General features: G+C 43.1%; 1 protein-coding gene across 1 annotated transcript in view; it reads left to right on the top strand.

The window, feature by feature from the left end:
• LOC126145312 (protein gooseberry-neuro-like) overlaps window positions 1-25355 on the top strand; it is a 435017-nt gene that overhangs the window by 228850 nt on the left and 180812 nt on the right. The window contains exon 3 of the mRNA XM_049915549.1: window positions 13377-13497. Within this exon, the coding sequence (XP_049771506.1) occupies window positions 13377-13497 (121 nt within the window). The remainder of the gene's footprint in view (window positions 1-13376; window positions 13498-25355) is intronic.

Genomic DNA, 25355 nt, shown 5'->3' with positions numbered 1-25355 from the left:
TTTTTATTTTTCAATGTAGTTTCCTTGTACATTAATGCCCTTGGTCCAACAATGTTCCAGTGCCTTGACCCCATTGGAAAATGAGGTTCCTCCAGGCCTGCAAAACGTATGTCAACTCCGGATATCAATTCTTCGTTTGTAAGAGAATCTTCGCCCACCAAGAAAAGTTTTCAGTTTTGGGAAGAAAAGGAAGTCTGACGGAGCCGTATCAGGTGAATAAGCCGCGTGTGGCAACAATTCATACCTTAGTTCGTGTAATTTTATCATGGCGACGGCACATGTCTGCGGGCGTGCGTTGTCTTGATGGAAGATGACTTTCTCCCATGCTGAACCTGGCCTTTTTTCACTTATCTTTTGTTGCATTTTGTTCAGGAGGTTAGCATAGTATTCTCCAGCAATTGTTGCCCAGTCAGGAGATAATCTACGAACAGAATAACCTTCGCATCCCAGAACACTGATGCAATGACCTTTCCCGCTGAAGGAATTGGCTTTGCTTTCTTTTGTGGCGGACAATCCGCATGTTTCTACTGCTTTGAGCGTCGTTTTGTCTCTGGGGTATAGTAGTGTACCCAAGTTTCATCTGTGGCCACAAACCGGTGCAAAAATCTTATTTGTTTCTCGTAAAACGGGTCAAACATTATTCCGATATGTCCATTCTCATGCGTTTTTGATCCAGCGTCAAATGTCGCGGCATCCATCATGCAAATAATTTTTTCATTTCTAATTCTTCAGTTAAAATGTGATATACCCTTTCAGATGACATCTGGAACACCTGAGCAATTTCACGCGCTTTCGATCGGCGATCCTCCATGACCATTTTGTGCATTTTACAATGGTTTGTGACACATTTTGTCCGACCACTGCGCGGATCATCATCTAAGTTCTCCCGACCAAATTTAAATTCATTTGTCCACTTGGCAACAGTTGAATATGAAGGAGCAGAGTCCCACCGTGTATTCTGGAAATCGGCATGAATGTCCTTTGCTTTCATGCCTTTCTTCACGAAGTACTTAATCACTGCTCGAATCTGGATTTTTTCCATCTTTGCAAATCACTACGTGGGAACGATAGCTGAACCACGTCACCACCACAGCTTTCTTCCAAGAGCACTGACGTGGCATGTGTTTATAGGCAACAGTCCAATGAATATCACGTGAACAACTCGTTGCGATAGCGCTAACCTCTCAGGGTGATTGCGAGAACTTTTCAAACCACCCTCGTATATCCCCGTCATGCATACGTTATTTTGCTTCGAAGGTAACAATTGGTACATTTCATCTACCACGTGGTCAACAATTTTGACCACACTCATCTCATTTCTGATGCTCGTCACTACTTTCGTCTTCTTTTGCTCTCATTCCATGTTTTGCACTCATTAGACCGTTCCATTCAACAGGCACTGTAGTTCTTTCTCGCTTTCAAAGTGGAAAGCAAGGTCATTACCGAATCTTATCATCTACATCCTTTCATCTTGAATTTTAAACCTACTCCTCAACTGTTCTATTTCCCTCATTGCTTCCTCGCTATATGGATTGAATAGTAGGGGACAAAGACAGCATCCCTGTCTTACGCCTTCTTTTCTAATCCGCGTATTTTAGCCTTCCGTTCTAATTGTTTCCTCTAGTATCTTGTACATAGTTACAAAATGTAGAAAGATTATTGGAGTCTGAATGTGAAAATATAACTAGAGCGAACGAAACTGAAGTTCTGTTCTAAAGTAATTCGAGGAAACCATCATTTCTTGCTGGTTGTGTCACGAGTATACCACATAACAGGCATTATGTCCTACATTGGACATAGTATTATGCGACAATTTCTGCTCAGCGACAGAACCATCGAATCGTGTTGGAATGTTCTTTCTGGTAATACTCATTACTTTTTTTAGAATAAGACCGTGTAGGCTGCATAATGTATTTTTAACTTTCTTTCGGCTACTGCCTCACTTCAGCATTTATTTAATTGCAACAGACATTGAATTTTGTTATACGTGTTCTATATTTCGATCAGATGGTAACAGTAGCTGCAAGCTCGTTATAAATAAAACTATATTTAGCGTCCTACACGGCTTCGTTCGCAGAAATCCGCGAAGACCTCTGATTCATTCACGGAAATTATTCCCATTGTTAATAACACTCGGTACTGTCTTCCCTTCCACGAAAAACAAAGTAAATATTTTATTGAGATAAATTAGTCAGCTCCTTCATGTTCATTACAACGGTTAAATTGCAGTGTTTTCAACCGCTGGACGGTTTATTATCCTTCGGTCAAGTAATACCGACTGAAGGCGTGTTAGTATCTGATTGTCCTCAGAAAACGATAGGTTCGACCAACGGAGAAAATTTCACGCCAGTTGCTGCCTCTGTATAATCAACTGTTGGTTTCAGTCAACTTACTCCAAACTACGGAAGGTAACTTCTCAACCTAATGGCTACAAACATAAGGGATAACTGTCACACGCTATTATAAAATTAGTTTCCAAAACACAACACACTCTACTGTCATTTCTACCGTACATAGCCAAGTCTGTATTTTTAACGATAAAGCCCATCTCCAATTAGATATTGACTCTACAACAGTGATTTCAATCCATCTGGGAACATTACCTCCGAACGAGAATAGCTACCGTATCAGCCAACATTCCTAAAAAAGTTATCACCCAACTAACATGAAATTTAAATAAAAATCTACAGTCAGGTGAAATACGTACTTAGTTAAAGTTCAAACTAATAAATGACGCATGATTTTGTACTTCATTTTTATTAAACCAAGAAACAATGGGTCAATAAAGCAACTGGTAAAGCTTTTTCTTCCTAAATAGCTTTTTTGTACTCGGCCTGATTTCGGCCAAAGCTCATTACAGATTAAAAGGTGGCTACACTGATACACTGAGTCACAGCGCCAGAGATGGCGCCTAAGAGTATTATTCCGCCACCTCCACTGGTGCAGTAGTTGTTCAGAGAATGTCGAGGGCAGTAGTAGTTCAGAGGTTGCCGTGGGCAGTGCTTGTTGAGAGGATGTTGAGAGCAGTACTAGTTGACAGCATGTCGTGTGCAGTTATTGTTCTGTTGGGCGAGAGAGTTGATGTTGTTCGGTTGGTGTAATGTATATATGGAAGATGTCGCAATGATCACAGTGTATTTGTCGTCAGTATATATGGAGGTAACAAAATTTTTTTTTGTTTCAAATTTCCTAAATAACCATGCCTCTTCGTCACAGGTTCAGTCAACAAAGCATCTCGCTCGTGTTCATGTATTAGACTGTAATTCTGGTTTCTATGTGCAGTTATAGTATTTCTGGCTTTTTTAATTACTTCATTGTAAATGGTGTTTAAAATATCTTGTCGTATTGAGGAAGAACCGTGCCAGATACATGTACTTTGAATCACACTTCCACACACAGAACCGTTACACTAGTGCTTTGTTGTTTCGGAGCTTTTATAGTTGCTGGGGACTTAATTAATCAATTGTGTTAACGGAAATTTCCCTTCATTCTTTATTGTTATTTTATACAGTCAGATTGCGTACTAATACTAGTCAGGGCCAACCGGTTACGAGACTTCGTAACCGGACACACAGCTACTAAAATTATCTTCATTATATAATTAAGCCCCCATGCAAGATTATCCTCAAAACTCAATCGTTCCTCGTTTTTCCTTTCTTTTTTTTTTTTCTTCTTCCACAATCGAAATTTACTTTCGTATTTGCAAATTCAATCAGTACTCTTAAGTATTCTCCCATAATATTGAATATTCGGCTCCAACCCTTCCGACAAAAATCTTTGATTCTACACATATACTCTTCGATTTTCCGTGCCTGGAAAATCGTAATGATAACAAGTGCTGACTTATCACAGTTAGATGCACAGCAAAAGAAATCAACGAGTAAAAATGCTAAGTTGAATATGGTTTTCAAAACCTAGTTAACAACATGTCAGAGATAGAATGAGTGTGTATTGCCAGTTTTGACTTACGGTAGTGAGACACTGACTTGTTACGAGAAAATCATTCAAAAACTGATTGCTTCCCAAAGACCAGTGAAGGGATACATATTAGATAGTACTCGGAGAGGAAGATACAAAAGAGATATATAAGGCAACTGACGGTATTAGAATATGTAATTGTAACTGTAATGAAATTTAGAGGTAGGTTGGACATTTAGTCATGCAACTGGTCGGTAGATGGAGAAAGGAAATATTTACTGGAGTCCAATAGTTAAGAAAAGACTGTGGTGACTGTGTAATGGAAGGTATACAGGGCTAGAAAATGTAGACAAGCTTGGATTCACATTGCTGAAGAAAGCAGTCGCCGGCCGTTATGGCCGAGCGGTTCTAGGCGCTTCAGTCCGAAACCTCGCTGCTGCTACGGTCACAGGTTCGAATCCTGCCTCGGGCATGGATGTGTGTGATGTCCTTAGGTTAAAGTAGTTCTAAGTCCAGGGGACTGATGACCTCAGATGTTAAGTTCCATAGTGCTTAGAGCCATTTGAACCATTTTTGAAAGCAATACATGGAAATGCATAGAGGAGACCTCTATCTAGCAGAGGGTGCCAAATGGCTACTCCTGTTGTTGGTTGATGATGATGATGAGCCTGGTAATTGCGCCTACGTAGGCGCCAGGAAATGCTTTTGAAGGGAAGAAGCGGACCTGGGATAATGTAAAACATCATTCACCATAAAAAGGAGCAACACATTTATTTCGTACTCAGAGCTTAAAGGGAATGGCAATAACACATTTTGGACTTACACAAAGTTGAAATTTTTTTTTTTTTTACTGTCCAAGGGAACAATAAGTGGACTCAAATTTTAGCAGCTTGAAATTACATGAGCAATCCTTTAAGTGCCCAAGCAAATAACAGATAGCCTCAGATTTATAACAACTCTGAATTACATAAAACGATTACTGCGCCCAAGTTAAAGCAGCAGTAAAATAAATTAAAATACTAATCCATGGACAAAAGCAGCCTTTAAGATTCAAACAAATGAAAAGACCACAGAAACAGTTGTAAAATTACAAGAGTTTTAAAATTATAAAAACACTTAACTCTTCCTTTGGTCGTGGAACAGCAGAGCATGAGAGGTTTTATCGCCTCGCAGCCTGCAGAAATCTGCTTTAGCTGAGTATGCTTTATAAAACGGACACCGGATAAAATTTGACGAATCATCCTTTGTGGCTCGCACAAACGGCTTCTGGGATTGTGTAATTAAGGAAGCCATTGAAATAAAAATCAACGACAACACTCTAAATAGAGACGGTGGCCAGCAGTTCAGCATTGCGTGAGATCCAGCGACCGCGCGGTGCATCGAATGCCGAGTCAATGTGTATGCCCGTATATGACTATACCGCTGTCACCGTTGACGTCAGAAGTCGGCAGCCAGTGCACATAAGGGGTGTACCAGCAGCCGGCTGGCAGTCATATCACTTGACAATGGCCAAGGAGTTTTGGGCTGACCGTTCGTCTAATTTTACTTGACGCGGTTGGAAACCCGAGAACTTTTATTCAAAAAATACTAATTTCAAGATACACGCAGCCCAAGCTGCCTGAAATGATGGCTGACCCTTCTAATTCAAATTCTGCCTTGACCAAACATCGAAGTGCTAGTTTGAATCGGTCAGTGGCACTGAACGCCGGCCGTGATTGCAAAACAAAATCAAACGCTGAGATAGGTCAAAGCACAGCAACAGTATAACTTTTATGAAGCCTCTAAATAACAGATGTGTGGCCAGGCGCCCCTATAGTACAGACAAAAGACTATTAGCTAACATATTACGACTATTCAGTACCAGACTCGATACCACACAGAGAGTAGAATGAGCAGGTTTCGAGAAAGTCAATTGAGAGAAGATGCAAATAATGGAAATAACGCAGGTTTAAAATTTACCCCCTAAATTTATTCATTACCGTGACAGTAGTTCATTAGTAGCTTTTATTTAAGAATTAAGAGAAAATATATCAATTAGTATTGGGCTAAGTACGAGCTGCACCTTGAATCAGAGATTAATGACATATATCAGGAAATAATATAGTATCAGTAGGACACTTCAAAAATTTGTTACTGTAGCGACACAATAAACCAGCAATAGCGAATTCATATTATATACCATTATGCGTCCTGTGGGAGTTTGCTACTCGAAAGGTAGGTACGCAAAACAAAGACTTCTAATATTCTTAGGGCTAGGAACTATCATTAGCCTTCAGAGGAGCTCAAACATCAAAAGAAACAAGTGCCATTTAAATAGACATAGGCACATATAAGCGGGCTACTTTTAGTACCAAAATTGCTTACAGTTTTCAACCTCCTTTCATTCACCCAGTACGCGGGAGGGTACAAACACACAAATGCCCAAAGCGTCAGATGCCGCATTTGGACCGTGTCCCGGCACACAAAGACTATTAACCCGCCGTCCGCGGTCGCCGAGCGGTTCTAGGCGATTCGGTCCGGAACCACACGGCTGCTGTGGTCGCAGGTTTGAATCCTGCCTAGGGCATGGATGTGTGTGATGTCCTTAGGTTAGTTAGGCTTAAGTAGTTCTAAGTCTTGGGGACTGATGACCTTAGATGTTAAGTCGCATAGTGCCTAGAGCCACTTGAGCCATTTGACTATTAACTGCGCTCGAAGGAAAACAACAAAAACTCAAGTTTAAATATTGGAAAAAGGACAATAGTAGCACAAATATCATTCTCACTATCATAGAAAGAGCTCCTCTCTTACCAAGTTTACGCCAGCTCAACAGCTTAAATAACACTAACAAAAAAATCAGCTGCATTTTTTTGCTTTTCATTTTTTAAAAAGGAGCTAACATGAAATATATCGAGGGTCGAATCTCTAATAACAGCTTAAAAGGCACTTTCTCAATCACACAGTGAACAGCAGAACTTACTGCAAAGCATGGAGTGAGAGATTATCAACATATAATTCGCCAACTTCTCAATACGAAACACTTGACTTTCTAAGTAACCAAAAAGTAAATTATTATCCAAGGAAAAACCGAAGGTCGAACCAAACGACAACACGGCAAAGCTTAATAAGATGATATGGAATGGCCATCACGAGCCCGGGCACATCACACTACGGCCGAGAAAATGCCAAATCAAACTGCCCGGCAGTACGGTGAAGCACTCCGGGTATCTACTCACTTCATATCCGCTTCCTTACTCGCCGGCCGTACTTCGGGACACGCATTCGTCAGAACGGCAGTTCAAATCTCCGGCCGGCCATCATGATTCTCTGAATCGCTTGAGGCAAATGAAAGAACTTTGGAAAGGACGCGGCCAATTTCCTTCCCTATCGTCCTCTAAACCAAGTTTGTGCTTCGTCTTAACGACCTATTCGTCGACGGGACGTTAAACAGTCCTTCCTTCCTATTTCTTAACCCCAACACATTTTAACATATCATTTCTGGAGCACGCCTATTGGATCCTTTCGGTGGCTACACTAGGAAAAGAGGTTTTCTCCAGCCTTGAAGTAATGGAATGGTCTTTCCCTAATTCCCTTAAATGAGGCAGTACAGTAGTCCGAGTATACGAGGCCGGCTGCCGGTCGAGTGATTTCTCCATGGCGGTCGGTATTTTCCGACGTTGCAGAGAAACTACCAACATTCCTGCTGGGAAGCAGCAATTCGCAGAAGCGCTGTAAGCAGGAAATGGCCAACGGAAATGACTACGCTCTTCTCCTGATTCTGACTGGTTGAAAGGCCTAAATGTTAAATAATTTCGTGGAGAAGTGTAGAGCTCGCGAAATCGGGGAGTCGGCCGTCAGCGACGTTGGGATTGAGTTGGGTAGTCAAGCGCCCTCTGGCCCGGAGTATGTGTTGTAAAAGTGGCTATTATTTTCGACGTCTGGAGTTGGTGATGCTTCGTGGCCAACGATGTAGTTATTCTACAAGTATTGCGTATGTGGCTGTTCACAATACGTATAAAACTGGAAAGAAAAGAATAGCACAAGAACTATGCTAGCATTTGTCGAACTCATATTCAATACGTTTCCGGGGCATATGTACTGTATATATTAAACTGAATGACGCGTTGCAATTCTCATTCCATAATATGTAAAACCGCAATTATTTTCTTAAGCGCGATAGGCCTTTTGCGTCTAGTAAGTAAAGGATTTAAACCGAACTCAGTTCTGCCCAATTTCTGTAGGTACATTAAATGTATTTGCAATTGCGAATATGCACAGTCATGAGCCGAAGAATGGGATGACGACAGTGAAAATTTGTGCCGGACCAGAACTCTAATCTAGATTTCCCTTTTATCGCGAGTGGTCGCCATATCATTTGACTATACGTGCACGACCCCCGGTCAGACGCAAACTTTCATATGTCGTCAACCATGCGTCTGCAGCTGTACTCGAATGTTCATTACGTATATTCCCGTACAGATAAGGCATTTTACTTGAAAGTCGCGTGCCCCGTGCCGGCGGATAAGTACGATAGTGCAGAGCCTGTGATATTCCCAGTTACGATGCAAAATTCGTTTCGAAATACCAGCATAACACAGGCATTACACTATCTAATTTCTGTAGGTGTTAGAAAGTCTTGAAACGAAGAACTCTCAGCCTTCTGCTCCAGTGCAGTAAGTGAAGAACGTATCTGAGTCATAAAGATGAAAGTGACAGGTTATTGTGGAGAGTAGAACTCTTCTTGTTATGATATGCGCAATTATAGCCGTGGAAGGAAAGCATGCAGTGAGAACCAATATTGACACACAGATTATGGCTCTCAGTCACTACTAATTTACCGTCAATCCTAACGTCATCATGCAATGAACGGAGCACTATCACGAGTGTTACATTCCGTATCTCTACGAGGCACTCCAGAGAGGTTTTGGGATTTATCCCAGGACATTGGTGCACAGTCCGGTGATCATACAGTGTGCGCTATAAACTCTCACTCCCATGCGGGTCAAATACTGCCGGTGAAGTTTCTTGACCTATTAGGAATGGGAGCAGCTTCCTTCTGGTTGCAACCCATCTCACTATCTTGAGTTTGCCACCTCAGCTGTTAAATACAACGACTTTATCACGATACCATTCCTCACTCTGTAAAATTTTGACATATGCTCTACAGAATGTAAAAAGAAATCTACAAAAGAATAGTTCTTATTCGTTTTTGCTCTTACATTAAAATGGCGTCCTTCCTATACTTAATTTCCACATGACTAATGCCCGTGGCTTTCAATGTTATGGGAGATTAGTGTCCTGAAAGGCGAATATGTTTCCTCTCAACATTAAATACAATACAGAAATTCACATTCTGCTTGTTCCAGAAGCTTATTTCAAGTTATCTGGGTGAAACACATACAGGGATGTGGTGCCATCTGCCTGAAAAGTACACACCTTGGTGACTAATATAATTGCACTCCTAGTAATACAGATTGCAGTTGGGAAATTTCTTATTTTAAAAAATTCATAAAACAAAAAGTATTGCAGATATCAGTTTAATTCTCTCTTCTTTGCATAGATGTATATTTCATTGTGTTTTGAAAATTATATCTCGAAGGTGGTCTCCATTCCATTCAATTCATTTGGAGAGTCGAAATCGGACGTTTCGGTCCACATTGTCCAGCATTTCCCTATGTTGGCAATAGCAACACGAATATTCTTTCACAGCTCACCCAGCGTTGGTAACCCAATAAGACAAAGTCGCAGAGGTTAAATCTGCCGAGCGTGCTGTCCGCTGAAGATCGCCACTCAAAGAGATAAGACGGTCGGAGAAGTGTTCCAGCATGAGAATCATTGACGTTGGTGCTATGTGATCAGTTGCCTCGTCATGTTGAAATCAGACATCATTGACGTCCATTTCTTCAAGTTCGAGAAGAGAAAACTTGCTCACTCATCTGGACATAACGCTCAGAATTGACCGTGACTACCTTATCGCTCTCTTCGAAAAACCTTGGGCCAGTAATGCCAATTTTGAATAATGCACAGCAAACAGTCACACGTTCTGTATGTAGGAGCTGTTCATGAAGTTGTAGGGCGTTCGGCCACCCCAGTATTGAAAGTTTTGTTTATCCGCGCATCCACACAAACGAAAATGTATGATTTTACGGCACAGGCATCCACCACTTAGTTAATACATGATAAAGAATTTCTTTAAAAAAATTTACTGAAATCTTCTAAAGAAACTAGTGGAAATCGTATTAGCTGTTGATAATCCGTTATTCTAGGATTAAACGCGATCGGTTTTCGCAGTATTATAATTGCGTCATCAAGTAAAAAATATAGCTAAATACCATTACGCCTTTGAAATAGTACGGTCTCCTAACGTTCGAATGGCTTAATGTTAAATTAGCTATACTTTTCATCTGAAGATGCGACTACATTATCGCAAAAGCGGTCGTATATGATCTTGGAATAAAAAATTATGCATAGCTAATGCGGTTTCCCGAAGTTTTTTAGAAAAATTTTATAAAGAAAATTGGTAAAATGAAAACATGCCTCTTCGCTGAACAAAATAAGGGTGTCATGGGGTCGGTTTCCGATCGAAGCTACACTCCCATTTTTTCGGAAACGGAATCGAGCGGATTACGTGTGTGTACTACTGCCAGTTTATATTAATTAAATTTCAAGTCTTCATGAAGAATTCGTCTCACAGTACGATCAGATATTGCAAGAGTAGCTGCAGGTTGGTTGCACATCGCTTCGGGGAATTAAAAACCGCCAGCCTTACTTTCTCAACGTTGTCTGGTGTTCTGATGGTGCTTGAAGGTTCTGATTTTCTCTTCTGCACAGTACTGGAGTCATAAACGTTTGCACAAACGTAACAACTGATTTTCGCTTAGGAACACGACCTGCAGCTGCGAGATTAAACTGTTTCCTCAATGCACACTGAGTTCCGATGACCGGACGACCATTGGAAAAGTAAGTCGCCACGGCGATCGCGCGCTACTCTCTCGTCCGCAGCGTGATAGCTACCAAATTAACTTTAAAAAAAAGTTATAGCCCGTCTTTTGAATGCGCTCGACCCCGCATAACATTGAGTAACGGCCGCTGTGTGGCGTACGTTTCAAATAAGGAAGTTCCCGCGCCTCAGCCTATATAAGGCAACTGATTGCTTCTAACAAATATACTAATAACAAATGAAATGCAGTTCAGATAAAGAAATATAGCACCTAGCAACTTTTTGTGCAACTTTATCTATGTCAAGTACATTTCTAGTTTTCCCCATCCTTAATACTTTTTGACTGAATTCTGGGCACTGCAGCTGTCCTAAGAAAGATACACTGATGATCGAAATCGCTGTGACCAACAGGTTAATAGCGTGTGGGTAAATTTGGAACACAATGCAGAGTGTAGCCGCGGTGCTGTAGCCCAATTGCGTCACAAAACTGTTACATCGGGTTCAGATCACGTGACTTCAGTTCATCGTCATTCTCGTCGAAGCACTTTAGTGCTATTCTAGAAATGTGACTCGAACATTTATCGTGTTGGTAGATGCCATAGCCGTCTGGGAAGGAATCAGGTAGGAAGGGAAACAGGTGGTCCGCAATAACGTTCACGTAATCCAACACTGTCATGGCGCCTTCGCTTACTACCACAGGTACTATGGAAGTCCAGGTCAATGTTCACCAAAACACTGCCCCCAGCGGCCAGCACCTGTGGCGCATTACATGTTTTGAACCGCCAATCGCCTGAATGACGGTATTTCCAGACACGACCATCGACCTGAAGACCGTGATTCTTCCGACCAGACGACACGTTTCCATTGTTCCATGGTCCAACATGATGATCCCGTGCCCACTAAAATCGTAACTGACAATGTCACTGGGTCAACAGAGGAACATGTAGGGGTCGCCTGGTGGAGTGTCATGTTCAACAACGTGCGCTGAGAGGTGTACCCAAGGCACCTGTGCCTACAACACCAATGCACTCTATAGTCAGATCTGTACAGATCACCGCCTATACAGTTTTACTTGGCGGATAAGACTCCGTCCGCTCTCCGTGTTCTGTGATGAGGATGTTCACCATCTTGTCGCCCACCAGTGATGCCACCAACGAGAGTAGCACCCTAACAACCGGCCTGCTTCGCTGTTTCCTAGATGTTCGTTCCCAAATGCCGGGGTATAACACTACGCTCCTTGTCAAAGTCGCTTACGTCACTGAGATCCCCGTTTTCGGCGCATATCGTCACTGAGTGATTTCCCATCCGTCTCTGGTTCTCTTATAAAAGATATCCCTCCAAAGATTCGTCAGGGGTATTTTCACTGGTGTTTCAGCAGACGTTTGAAACTTCGTTTTTTTAGTGTGTAGTTGGAGTCAGCCCAAATAAATACCGCTCATCACGTATTCCATGCGCCCCCTAGTGTCGACGGAAAGAGTCGGTTTGTTTCCTGTTACAAACAAAATGTTGTGCGCTCATACAATAGACCCGTCGCAAACTAGTCTAGTTTGATACTCTGTTTAGCTGCATGTATTACCAGGGACAGCAAAACGCGAAGAATAACCAGTCATCCAACAATGACAGCATTGCCCAAGGCCGCGCTGACTGCTACCACCATGCAGCAGCGCTACTCAGTTGCTATAGGTGTAGTGCTTATTCTTCGTGTTTTGTAGTCCCTTGTAATACATAACCACTAGATCGAGTATCGCGCTACACTAATTTGGGACCGCTCTAGCGAATGAACACATAAAATGTCGGTTTAAAAATCGTTGTGTTTGTGACGGGAAACAGACTGGTGCTTTCCGTTACCACTGGGCGTCGCATGGAAAACGTGATGAACAGTATTTGTTTGGGATGACACAGGCTACACAATGAAAAAATGAAATTTCAGATCTCTGCCGAAACACCATAGAAAATGCCCTTGGCGACTCTTAGGAGGGACATTTGCTGTACCTTCTATCCTGCGTGACGTCACCAGAGCGACACCTTGCGGCATTCGGATTAGAGGTGGGCAGTGGTTATAAATGTCCGCAGGTCGTGGTCTTGCGGTAGCGTTCTCGTTTCCCGTGCACGGGGCCCCGAGTTCTATTCCCTGCGGGGTCAGGGATTTTTCCTCCCTCGAGATAACTCGATGTTGTTCTTTCGTCTTAATCATCATCATTAATTCCCGTTACCGTCGGAGGAAGTCAGTGGTAAACCACCTTCGGTAGGACCTTGCCTAGTACGGCGGTGCGGGTTACCCTTACGCTCCTCGGAGTGTGGGACTTCATCATCACTGGTTATAATGTTTTGACTCACCAGTGTAGTTCGTATATTTATCATGATTCCCAGGTTGAATATTTATGTTTAATTAACATTGGCCTTTATTGCACACCTTTTAGCCCACTTTTGGCTTCACTGATCAAGCACAGAATTCGTCGTTGGCATGCTTCTTAAATAAAGATATATTATTCTGACACAAGATCGAGTATTGTTGATGAAAATTCTTCTTCTCTCTCAGGAAGGTGTGTGCGACGCCAATACTGCCCCGTCGGCATCGGCCATTAGTAGGCTGCTGCGGGGTGCCCGAAGAGAACTCGACCCCGACAAGAAGGACTACACGATCGACGGCATCCTGGGCGGTGAGTCATCACCGTTTCGCTCTCTGTCAGAGTCAGAAATGGCATTAAACATCCCAGAAAATCAAATAGAACTTTACTACTGACATTTCTCGACAAAGTAGCAACTAAAGGTTACCTTTTGAACACTGTCTTCGAATAACGACCGTTACTTCTAGCTGAGGTCAGTAACAAACGCTAGTGAGATGGCGCTCGATATGGATATGTTCGCTTCGACTACAGGTAGGAAATAAATTTTCATCAATAAAATTTGGTCTGAAAGGTAGTTATAAATAGCAATGGTTTCGAGACGAGCACGCTATGATTATGTTTTAAAAAGAAAACATTAATACAACGTAAACAAGCATTACATTGCAACAGCCATAAATTCAGATATACAGACTTCACTGATAGTATTAAGGAATCAGCAAACCACTTCCTCTCAGACTTTCCCAAGGCAAAACGAACGGCTTAAGACTGGGTTTGGAGCACTCAACTGTAGGGTTATTAACGCTCATTCAATATTCTGCTAAGACGAGTGTGCTTAAAGCTTTCTTTCCATTCATTCTTCTTAGAACATCCACGAGATAAAATGACTCAAAATGCATCCTCAAGTAGTAAAACAAAATTATATAAAACAACATTTCTTATATATGTGCCTGATTGGCTACTTATGAAAATTACAGGAAAGAGCGTGTCACTTGCAAATACAATCTGCATACAGACTCTCTCTCTCTCTCTCTCTCTCTCTCTCTCCCACACACACACACACAGGCGCGCACACTCTGTTTCACACAAATGTGGTCTTAAGATAAAATATTGCTTAATTTCTTAAAGAAGCAGTTAAATATGATTATACTAAGACGTGCTAAGTAATACCTCCGATTTTTTATTGTGTTCTCAATATCGGCTGAGGTCTTATATGCCATGCATATTACTCAGTCCACTTTCTCGCTTCTCTGACGTTACTTATAATCCTCAGCCACTAGGAGGCTCCGAACAGTCGTGTATAATATGGCGGTGTCTAATTTAAACTATGTCGGTGCGTAAAAACAGCGTGCTATAATCGAGTTTCTGACGGAAGAAAACGTGCCTGAAATTGAAATCCATAGAGGAATGAAAGCTGTTTACGGTGATGGTGGTATTGACATCAGTAATGTGCGACGTAGGGCTGTCCGTACTTGTAAAGAAGGAAACGTGGTACTTAAAGTGTGTGACAGATTTCGAAGTGGAAGACCACGTACGGCACCCACCGAGATACATAGGAATCGGGTTGATAGTCTCATCAGATAAAACTGTCGGTTAACCCAGATTTATCTCTGAGGTAATTTGGCATATCACGAGATTGTGTGCAACCCATCTTTGCAGAACTGCGGTATGGAAAACTGTAAGCACGGATGGTGCCTTGAATACTCACTCCTGACATGAAGCAGAGGAGTTAGTATGTATCTGTCAACAATTTCTTTTGCGTTTAGAATGTGAGTGTGATGGGTTTCTTAGCAACATTATGACTGGTGATGAAAGCTGGGGGGTCACCATTTTCATTCGAAAACAAGAGAGCATCAAACACAACAATCGATGGAAAAATAGTTAAAGACTATGCCATCAACAGACAGTCATGTTCACAGTTTCCTGGGTTGTTTAACGTGTGAATTATTTGGAATTCATGGCCATAGGCACCACCATAAACTCTGCAAGGTACTGCGAGACCCTCAGAAATCTGAAAGCACTAAACCGTCCACACACGAAGTGCCGTCTCCTTCAACCTGACAATGACACACGACACACGAGCGCTGTGACATGTGCAACAGTGCGACACCTTCGGTTCATTGTCAGTGATCATCCTCCATGAAGTCCCAACTTAGCCCCATCCGATTTTCATTTGTTTCTTGAACTTAAACTTGATAGCCGGGAAGAAAAAAAACTAGTTTTTGGCGTAGTAGCATGAGTAGGAATAGAATATTATTGTATTCATTAAAGTTAACAATAATAATGCATGCAAAACATGTAAACTGACTCGTTCCACAACGTTTTGATAAAAGAATCGTTCAAATGATCTGTCGAAGGTGTAACTAACTCGTTAACTAAAGAACACCTTCGAGGACTTCACTTTCATAGTGATGTAGCGGTGTGACTCCGTCAACAAAGTTAAACATTCTACAGTGACGGTATCAACAAACTGGACTGTCGTTGGGAGATATGTGTTTATGGGGAGGCTGACTATGCTGAGAAATAAATATGTAGACACGAATAAAAATGTAGAATGTTAATAAAGTAATTTTTATTTTAAATTCTTTAGAAGTTTGACATAAGAAATTAGAAGGTATAACTTTTTCGTCATGCCCTCGTATATATTATAGTTGACTACTGACACACAAGAAAGCGTGAAAGAGCTGATCAGTCTCACAGACGTTCGAATCGCTATTCGAATCGACGGCCGAAACGTGAGGGAGAAATTGTGACGCTACTTCAAATTTTAAAACATGTGAACACGCGTCCAATCGACACCTACAATAGAGACCAAGGCATTGGCTACTTTTAGAGATGCCCTCTTGCCAGAAACCAAACCAGAGTGATTTAAATTAGACGTTCCGAGAGCGTTATATCCAAGTATCGGATATTTGTGAGTCCCCTCTTGGGAGGAAGAATCCTGCGTCGACAGGGAATGCATTATACAAAGTTTGATCACAGCTACTTTACCACATCTGCTTGGTTGGTCAGAATTAAACATATTGTTTACTTTATGGACAGCAGCTTCTAACAGTCACCTTCAGCCACTTGTTCTTGTAGTGGTGAACAATATATCCGTTCAATAGCGATACCATAGCATGTATGAAATACCACCTTAACCAACTAATTTGAAGGCATGTCTCATTAGCTGCAGTGCATCCCAACACATTCTCCCTAATTTCCAAGCGACCTGGCACCCAGCAGAATACAAAACTTTCCCCTTTCCCGCTAAGAGAAATGAGCAACCTGAATGTTTCGGAATTACTAATGTACTGGCCAAAGCACTTAACGAATCGGACGTGACGAATTTATGCGTCATATCACATCTCATCCGCTGCAGTGTAGGTCTACATACACGTGTATGGGATCGTGTCCCTGCTCGGACTGTGATGAAGATTTCGTCATAAACACTGGGTGAGATTCACCCACCAGAACAGTACATTAATTTGGCAGGCATATACTGAGCGCACCGTTTGGTCTTAAAGTCATCGGTATGAAGGGCTCGGTGGCTTTGTCCAACACAGCGCCCAGGCCTCAATACTGCTGTGCTTCTCATATACGTCGTCGGGCTGTAAATAACCCAGTTAGCCTTACTGAGGAGTCACTTCGGTCGAACTTTTTGAGTACTGTTGTTTCATAGAGGAACAACTGGATTGAGAAGTGGACATTGGAATGGAGGTTCCTAATTACTGCTCACTGAAGTGTATTTGCGACTGCTGGAGAGCTGAAAGCTAGATCATTGGTAGAGAATGACTATGATGCTATTGTGATATGTAACATTCATCCAGTGTTCAGAAAATGTATGTCTTCTGATGATAGGAGGCTCTCTATTTGTCGATCTCTGGGGCATGTAATGTAGAGCCCCATAGCACACCGTATCTATTGAAATCTCCTAAAAGCAAAAAAAAAAAAAAAAAAAAAAATTAGAAGAGTTCGTTCACAAGCTCATTGAGAGCCTTACTGTCAGAGTACGTTAGTAGGTATAGCAAACATCTTGAAGTGCAAGTTGACACACAGTTGACAGCAGCAACAACTGAGTGCTGTGGTTAAGATGATCACTGATAGGAGAAGCGAACAAAGACGACTCTTCCACCCAGCACCCTTTCTCCACTGGGGACACCTCTCCTGAATAATTTATATAACTGTAGTGGAGTTACATAGGAAAGTTTAAAATAAGTCTTTTGGAGATTTGCACAAATCAGTTGTTCCTGCGCTAGGAATTTAATTACTTCCACATCAGATCTGAAGCTGATTGCATTCCTCTGTATTACAGGCGACATTTAACAGTCAAATTTTTGTTTCTTCCTTCTTTTCTGCTTTCGTGTCGCTGGGGGAAGAAACGTAGAAGGTGGAAGGCTAGTAAAACTATGTGGTTCACTCGTTGTCGGGTGTGCTTCTACGATGTTATCCCTTTACTTTTCTACACATGTATGTGTGGGATCGTGTACCTGCTCGGTCTACTATGAAACTTTCACCACTATCACTGTAGCGAAAGCTATTTTGATAAGGATGTTTAATAACACCTTGCGTTGGTTCTTTATTTCGGAGTAAGGCATACATTTTGTCTAATTTATTTCTTGGCTCTTCACGTACTGTATAAAGATTGAAAGCTGTTTGCTCCAAGTAGCTAATAATGAAAAATTAACACATCTTTCAATGGCCGCACGTTCTCCAGCAGCTCCATGAGACGACATGCCAGACTCTGTAAAGGGGCAGTCACATGAAAACGAGGCAGATGAAAAAGAGTAAGTAAACTGTTCATTATTTTGAAAATAAGCGCCTTATCTGTTAATCCATTTATCCTGCTGTGAGGCAAGAAGGTCAATGCCCTCATGGAAAAATGTCTGCGGTTACCTATGGAACAACAACTGTACCCAAGCGGCGCAGCTCTTCACCCGAAAGAAACCGACGGCCACATCTGTCTTTCTTCCGGGGTCTAAAAACATGTAAATCTCACGGGGATAGATTGGGACAGTATGGATAATTTTAAAGGCCTTCCCAGCGAAACTTGGGCTACAAAGTCGAAGCAATAGGCACGCCAGCGCCGAGAAACGCATGATGACCTTTTACGTGGATATCTTGCAAAAACTGAGGCGCACCATCAAGCCCAAGCGGGCAGGAAAGTTGACGGGGCCGGCCGGGATGGCCGAGCAGTTCTAGGCGCTACAGTCTGGAACCGCGCGACAGCTATGGTCGCAGGTTCGAATCCTGCCTCGGGCATGGGTGTGAGTGATGTCCTTAGGTTAATTAGCTTTAAGTAGTTCTAAGTTCTAGGGGACTGATGACCTCAGAAGTTAAGTCCCATAGTGCTCAGAGCCAAAGTTGACGGGCGCCATCATTGTTGCAGGGAAATGCCCTCCCACGCGTTGCCAAGGTCGTTTCGACTACACTGCAGAAGTTTCGCTGGGAAGCCCTTACACATCCTCCATACACTCCCGATCTCTTCAAACGGCTCAAATGGCTCTGACCACTATGCGACTTAACTTCTGAGGTCATCAGTCGCCTAGAACTTAGAACTAATTTAACCTAACTAAGCTAAGGACATCACACACTTCCATGCCCGAGGCAGGATTCGAACCTGCGACTGTAGCGGCCGCCCGGTTCCAGACTGTAGCGCCTAGAACCGCAAGGCCACTCCGGCCGGCCCCGATCTCTCCATATGCGATTTCCATATTTTTGGAGTTCTGAAGGAAGACATTCGTGAGCATCGAATTGCTTCGGACGAAGAAGTACACGTTCCGTAGGCAACTGCAACCGTTTTTCGATTTAGGCATTGACTTAACTAGACGCCAACTTCGCTCCAGACACCAGCATCCAATGTCACATTCACTGGTTTCAGCTATTGAGGTAGAACAGCCTGCCATTCCTACACACACATTCAGACTCACTAAAACTAAACTCCGCCAGAACAGGTCATGAAGGCCCAACGGTACCGACCGGCCGCCGTGTCATCCTCAGCCCATAGACGCTACTGGATGCGGAAATCATCTCACTGAAAGTATTCCTAGTAGATTCAAGCCGTCATAAAGGCGAAGGCTGACTACAGCTCACATTTAAGTCAATTACCAGGTTCCGAAAACATCCTTGATGTAGCGGTGACTGCTGACCTTGTCTTCATTACCTTTACACAGGAAAGATGCAGATGACCTCGCTGTTTAGCGCCCTACAACATTAACCATCGTCGTTACTTCATCACAAAGGAGTCGTGCGACTGGTGAGCACTGCCAGTCCTTTAAAACCCTAACCTGTGTGCGTGAGATCCAGAGACCACAGTTCGGCGCTGCAGTGGAACGTCGTGTGTCAGTCGTAAGATGTGCTACGAATCGATCAAGTCGAAAGTAAAATTGTTATTTTCGGACAGTCACTGGTGGAACTAGGAGCTATGTTAATCTTTACTATCTATGCTGAGCTCTTGACACCCTAACTTTTCTGAGGCTAAAACAGAAACCACTGATCAGTCATCAAACACTTCGAGCGTCTAACTGGATCGTGGTGCATTATAAACGTTCCTTGAAGGTGCTAAGAGAACCCTAGAAGGCTGCTTTTCTGGCAAAGCACATACTAAGCAAAGAGTGAAAAATACACTCCTGGAAATTGAAATAAGAACACCGTGAATTCATTGTCCCAGGAAGGGGAAACTTTATTGACACATTCCTGGGGTCAGATACATCACATGATCACACTGACAGAACCACAGGCACATAGACACAGGCAACAGAGCATGCACAATGTCGGCACTAGTACAGTGTATATCCACCTTTCGCAGCAATGCAGGCTGCTATTCTCCCATGGAGACGATCGTAGAGATGCTGGATGTAGTCCTGTGGAACGGCTTGCCATGCCATTTCCACCTGGCGCCTCAGTTGGACCAGCGTTCGTGCTGGACGTGCAGACCGCGTGAGACGACGCTTCATCCAGTCCCAAACATGCTCAATGGGGGACAGATCCGGAGATCTTGCTGGCCAGGGTAGTTGACTTACACCTTCTAGAGCACGTTGGGTGGCACGGGATACATGCGGACGTGCATTGTCCTGTTGGAACAGCAAGTTCCCTTGCCGGTCTAGGAATGGTAGAACGATGGGTTCGATGACGGTTTGGATGTACCGTGCACTATTCAGTGTCCCCTCGACGATCACCAGTGGTGTACGGCCAGTGTAGGAGATCGCTCCCCACACCATGATGCCGGGTGTTGGCCCTGTGTGCCTCGGTCGTATGCAGTCCTGATTGTGGCGCTCACCTGCACGGCGCCAAACACGCATACGACCATCATTGGCACCAAGGCAGAAGCGACTCTCATCGCTAAAGACGACACGTCTCCATTCGTTCCTCCATTCACGCCTGTCGCGAAACCACTGGAGGCGGGCTGCACGATGTTGGGGCGTGAGCGGAAGACGGCCTAACGGTGTGCGGGACCGTAGCCCAGCTTCATGGAGACGGTTGCGAATGGTCCTCGCCGATACCCCAGGAGCAACAGTGTCCCTAATTTGCTGGGAAGTGGCGGTGCGGTCCCCTACGGCACTGCGTAGGATCCTACGGTCTTGGCGTGCATCCGTGCGTCGCTGCGGTCCGGTCCCAGGTCGACGGGCACGTGCACCTTCCGCCGACCACCGGCGACAACATCGATGTACTGTGGAGACCTCACGCCCCACGTGTTGAGCAATTCGGCGGTACGTCCACCCGGCCTCCCGCATGCCCACTATACGCCCTCGCTTAAAGTCCGTCAACTGCACATACGGTTCACGTCCACGCTGTCGCGGCATGCTACCAGTGTTAAAGACTGCGATGGAGCTCCGTATGCCACGGCAAACTGGCTGACACTGACGGCGGCGGTGCACAAATGCTGCGCAGCTAGCGCCATTCGACGGCCAACACCGCGGTTCCTGGTGTGTCCGCTGTGCCGTGCGTGTGATCATTGCTTGTACAGCCCTCTCGCAGTGTCCGGAGCAAGTATGGTGGGTCTGACACACCGGTGTCAATGTGTTCTGTTTTCCATTTCCAGGAGTGTAGTAACACTGCTTCCGCCCTAGCCGGCGGATGACTCTAACTACACCCACAAGAGCTGGCGGTGGACTCCCTATTTCGTGAGGTACAAAAATTACCCCGCCTGTGCAGAAGGTTTTTAGTGTCCTAAGACACCTAAACTATCCTATCCGCGGAGAATATTTGCTGACTGGCCTCCGGAGTACTAAGAGAGTACGTGCAAAGAAGAAACTACCCTCCACCAGAAAATCTCATGTTCTCCAGTGCCTTCTGGACGACACACAGATCTGGATAGTATACTGAGAACTGGCTTGGTAAGCAGATTTTAATGGTGCAGTGAGGGAAGAGAGCAGCACCCCTGTTATTCTCTCCTTGCTTAGGTCCATCGGTAAAAACAACCTGTGCTCGCGATACTCCGATAAACAGAAAAAGACTTAGTTGATCCCAATATTGGATGTTAGGAGAGAGACATCACTTTCCTTCTACTGGGAATGGGAATCGAGATGAATGAGAAAGCTGATAGACCAGCATTGATTTAAACAAATTATTATCATATTATAGTATTTCATGTACTTCACTGTTACAATTACAAGGAGCGATCAAAGAGTTTCCGTTCGAAGGCCGTACAGTTCAGAATCGGCATGTCAATCAAGCAGAATAGCCGTGAGCATTGAGGCTATCATTGCACCGACGCAACAGGTTGAAATATCTGTTTGGGAAAACACCGTGTCCTGCTACGGTGAGAAAGCCCGTAACTGCCTGCTGTACATCCTCGTCGACACGAATCCTCAAATCTTCAAGGTCATTTTTAAGAAAACGAATGCATGATAATCACGACTTTAGGGTGGATGCTCGAGTGTTTCCTACTTGAGTTGGCTTAACTTCTGCGTTACAACATTTGCGACATGGGGACGTGCGTTACCAAGAAGCAAGAACACTCCTTGTCTCAGTTCTCGGATATTTCGCCTTAAGCATGCCACTTTCTTGACTCTCCGATATATTTCGGCCGGTGTTTGTCCTTTGGCAGCCAAGAAAAGAGTAACACAGTTCGTTGGTCTTGTTTGGGCGCATTTGGTAATAACGTCGCCATAGTTCACATTTCTGCAATAACCACACGAACGTTGGAAATGTACGAATGCCACACACATGTCGGTGCTTATATACCTACATCAGAGACGTGCTACGTTGCGTATACGCTGCAGCAACGCCCACAGGCATAAACTTTTTGGTCGCCGCTTGTATTAAAATCCTAGGCATCAGCGGCTCATCGCTGAAACAACCGGTTTTCGGTTACATCAGTTTCTTTCAACGCCAGTTTAGCCTGAGTGATACAAAAGCTCAAAATAACCGCTTTCTGAAATAACAAAAAAATGGTTCAAATGGCTCTGAGCACTATGGGACTTAACTTCTAAGGTCATCAGTCCCCTAGAACTTAGAACTACTTAAACCTAACTAACCTAAGGACATCACAAACATCCATGCCCGAGACAGGATTCGAACCTGCGACCGAGGCAGTCGCGCGGTTCCGGACTGAGCGCCTAGAACCGCTAGACCACCGCGACCGACGCTCTGAAATAACAGATTTTCGGTGTTTTTGTTATTATTTCGTGTAATAAGCATAGCAATCGAACAAAGATGGAAAAAATTTTGACTCAAAATATTAAATTCAATACGCAAACAAAAGAAAACATAGTACGTCGGATGTTCACTGGTTTTCTCTAAAGGTGATAAGTAGTTGAACAAAAAGACATCAGTATTCTCCGATTGATTCTAATTTTATTAAACTCTGCTAAAAATTAGATTGTAATCGAGGATATATCACTATTTAGGTATTACGAATGGCCACTGCTAAGGGCGTAAACTGAGATTGAAAGTCTCTACTTTTCATGTTAATTTATCCGTTTTCAAGAGCTACAATCGGATAAAAGAGTATTATGTAGAAAAAGTCACCAGATCAGCTACTTTGTATTTTTATTGAAAACTACGAAAGAAATGTTAAGTTTTAATTTTCTCTTTATATGATGTCGCAAGTGTGTTGTCGCTCCTCACGTTCTAAATCTTTTAAAGCAAACTGGGCACGGTACGTCACAGACCTGCATTTCATAAAATGCTTCCAGATTAGGGATGGTGCCATTCTGTAACACACCTAATGTCCGACAACAACAGGAAGAAGCCACCATATATACCAGATCGCTCAAGTTTCGCACACGTCGTGAATAAGCGTATCATCCAGTAGGCCACTCCATATGGTTACAAGTACATTACTGTCACAGCAATGCTGCACTAATTCTTAATGTCATGTGTTTGATGCTCGTTTCTGTCGGCTTTGTTACTACAATAGCACGGATCGCTTTTCATATTTTCTGTAATAACGCAATATTTAAAAGCAATGGAAATTTTAGGAATAAACGTTACTCGTTTTTTGAAACAGGTTTGTTTAAAACACAAAAATTTTAGCACTGCTACTACGGCTAATTGATATTTCGGTTTTTTACCCGGTTATTCCAATACCAATCCCAAAGAAAGCAGGTGTCGACAGATATGAAAATTACCGAACTATCAGTTTAATAAGTTAAGGCTGCAAAATACTAACGCGAATTCTTTACAGACGAATGGAAAAACTGGTAGAAGCCGACCTCGGGGAAGATCAGGTTGGATTCCGTAAAAATATTGGAACACGTGAGGCAATACTGACCCTACGACTTATTTTAGAAGATAGATTAAGGAAAGGCAAACCTACGTTTCTAGCATTTGTAGACTCAGAGAAAGCTTTTGACAATGTTGTCTTACCTCCTTTCAAATTGTGAAGGTGGCATGAGTAAATTACAGGGAGCGAAAAGCTATTTACAATTTGTACAGAAACCAGATGGCAGTTATAAGAGTCGAGGGACATGAAAGGGAAGCAGTGGTTGGGAAGGGAGTGAGACAGGGTTGTAGCCTATACCCGATGTTATTCAATCTGTATATTGAGCAAGCAGTAAAGGAAACAAAAGAAAAATTCGGAGTAGGTATTAAAATCCATGGAGAAGAAACAAAATCTTTGAGGTTCGCCGATGACATTGTCATTCTGTCAGAGACAGGAAAGGACTTGGAAGAGCAGTTGAACAGAATGGACAGTGTCTTGAAAGGAGGATATGAGATGAACATTAACGAAAGCAAAACGAGGATAATCGAAAGTAGTCGAATTAACTCGGGTGATGTTGAGGGAATTAGATTAGGAAATGGGACACTTAAAGTAGTAAAGAAGTTTTGCTATTTTGGGAGCAAAATAACTGATGATGGTCGAAGTAGAGAGGACATAACATGTAGACTGGCAATGGCAAGGAATGCGTTTCTGAAGAAGAGAAATTTGTTAACATCGAGTATAAATTTACGTGTCAGGAAGTCGTTTCTGAAAGTATTTGAATGGAGTGTAGCCATGTATGGAAGTGAAACATGGACGATAAATATTTTGGACAAGAAGAGAATAGAAACTTTCGAAATGTGGTGCTACAGAAGAGTGCTGAACATTAGATGGGTAGATCACACAACTAATGAAGAGTTATGGAATAGATTTGGGGAGAAGAGGAGTTAGTGGCACAACTTGAGTAGAGGAAGGGATCGGTTGGTAGGACATGTTCTGAGGCATCAAGGGATCACCAATTTAGTGCTGGAGGGCAACATTGAGGGTAAAATCGTATAGGGAGACCAAGAGATGAATACACTAATCAGATTAAGAAGGATGTAGGTTGCAGTAGGTACTGGGAGATGAAGAAGCTTGAACAGGATAGAGTAGCATGGAGAGCTGCATCAAACCAGTCTCAGGACTGAAGACCACAACAACAACAACACCTGGTTATTAGTAAAAAAATAAAACACTCGTTATAACCGACACCAAACAAATATCAAAAAACACCGTTTATTCAGACCTAAAATACCGGTTTCGGTTTTAACTGGAGGGTTTTTCCCATCCCTAGGCAAGAGATGGGGTGGGGGGGGTCACTAATTTCCAGTAGAATCGAACCCAGGACCCGATCTTGAAGAGGGTTCGAACCCCGTTCGTCGATCGGTTACAAAAGAGAGGAAATGGTAACCTGTTTTGTGTTTTGTAAATAGCCTGCACTACACAGTTCTCTTACCTGATGTCTGAAAGACGCAGGTACCTCCCCGGCGTGTGTCCTCCGCGTCCGATT

The sequence above is a fragment of the Schistocerca cancellata genome, chromosome 2 (genome assembly GCF_023864275.1).
Source record: "Schistocerca cancellata isolate TAMUIC-IGC-003103 chromosome 2, iqSchCanc2.1, whole genome shotgun sequence".
NCBI classification, from domain to species: Eukaryota; Metazoa; Arthropoda; class Insecta; order Orthoptera; family Acrididae; genus Schistocerca; species Schistocerca cancellata.
The sequence above is the reverse complement of the archived record's forward strand: the minus strand, read 5'-3'. Positions and strand labels throughout refer to the sequence as shown.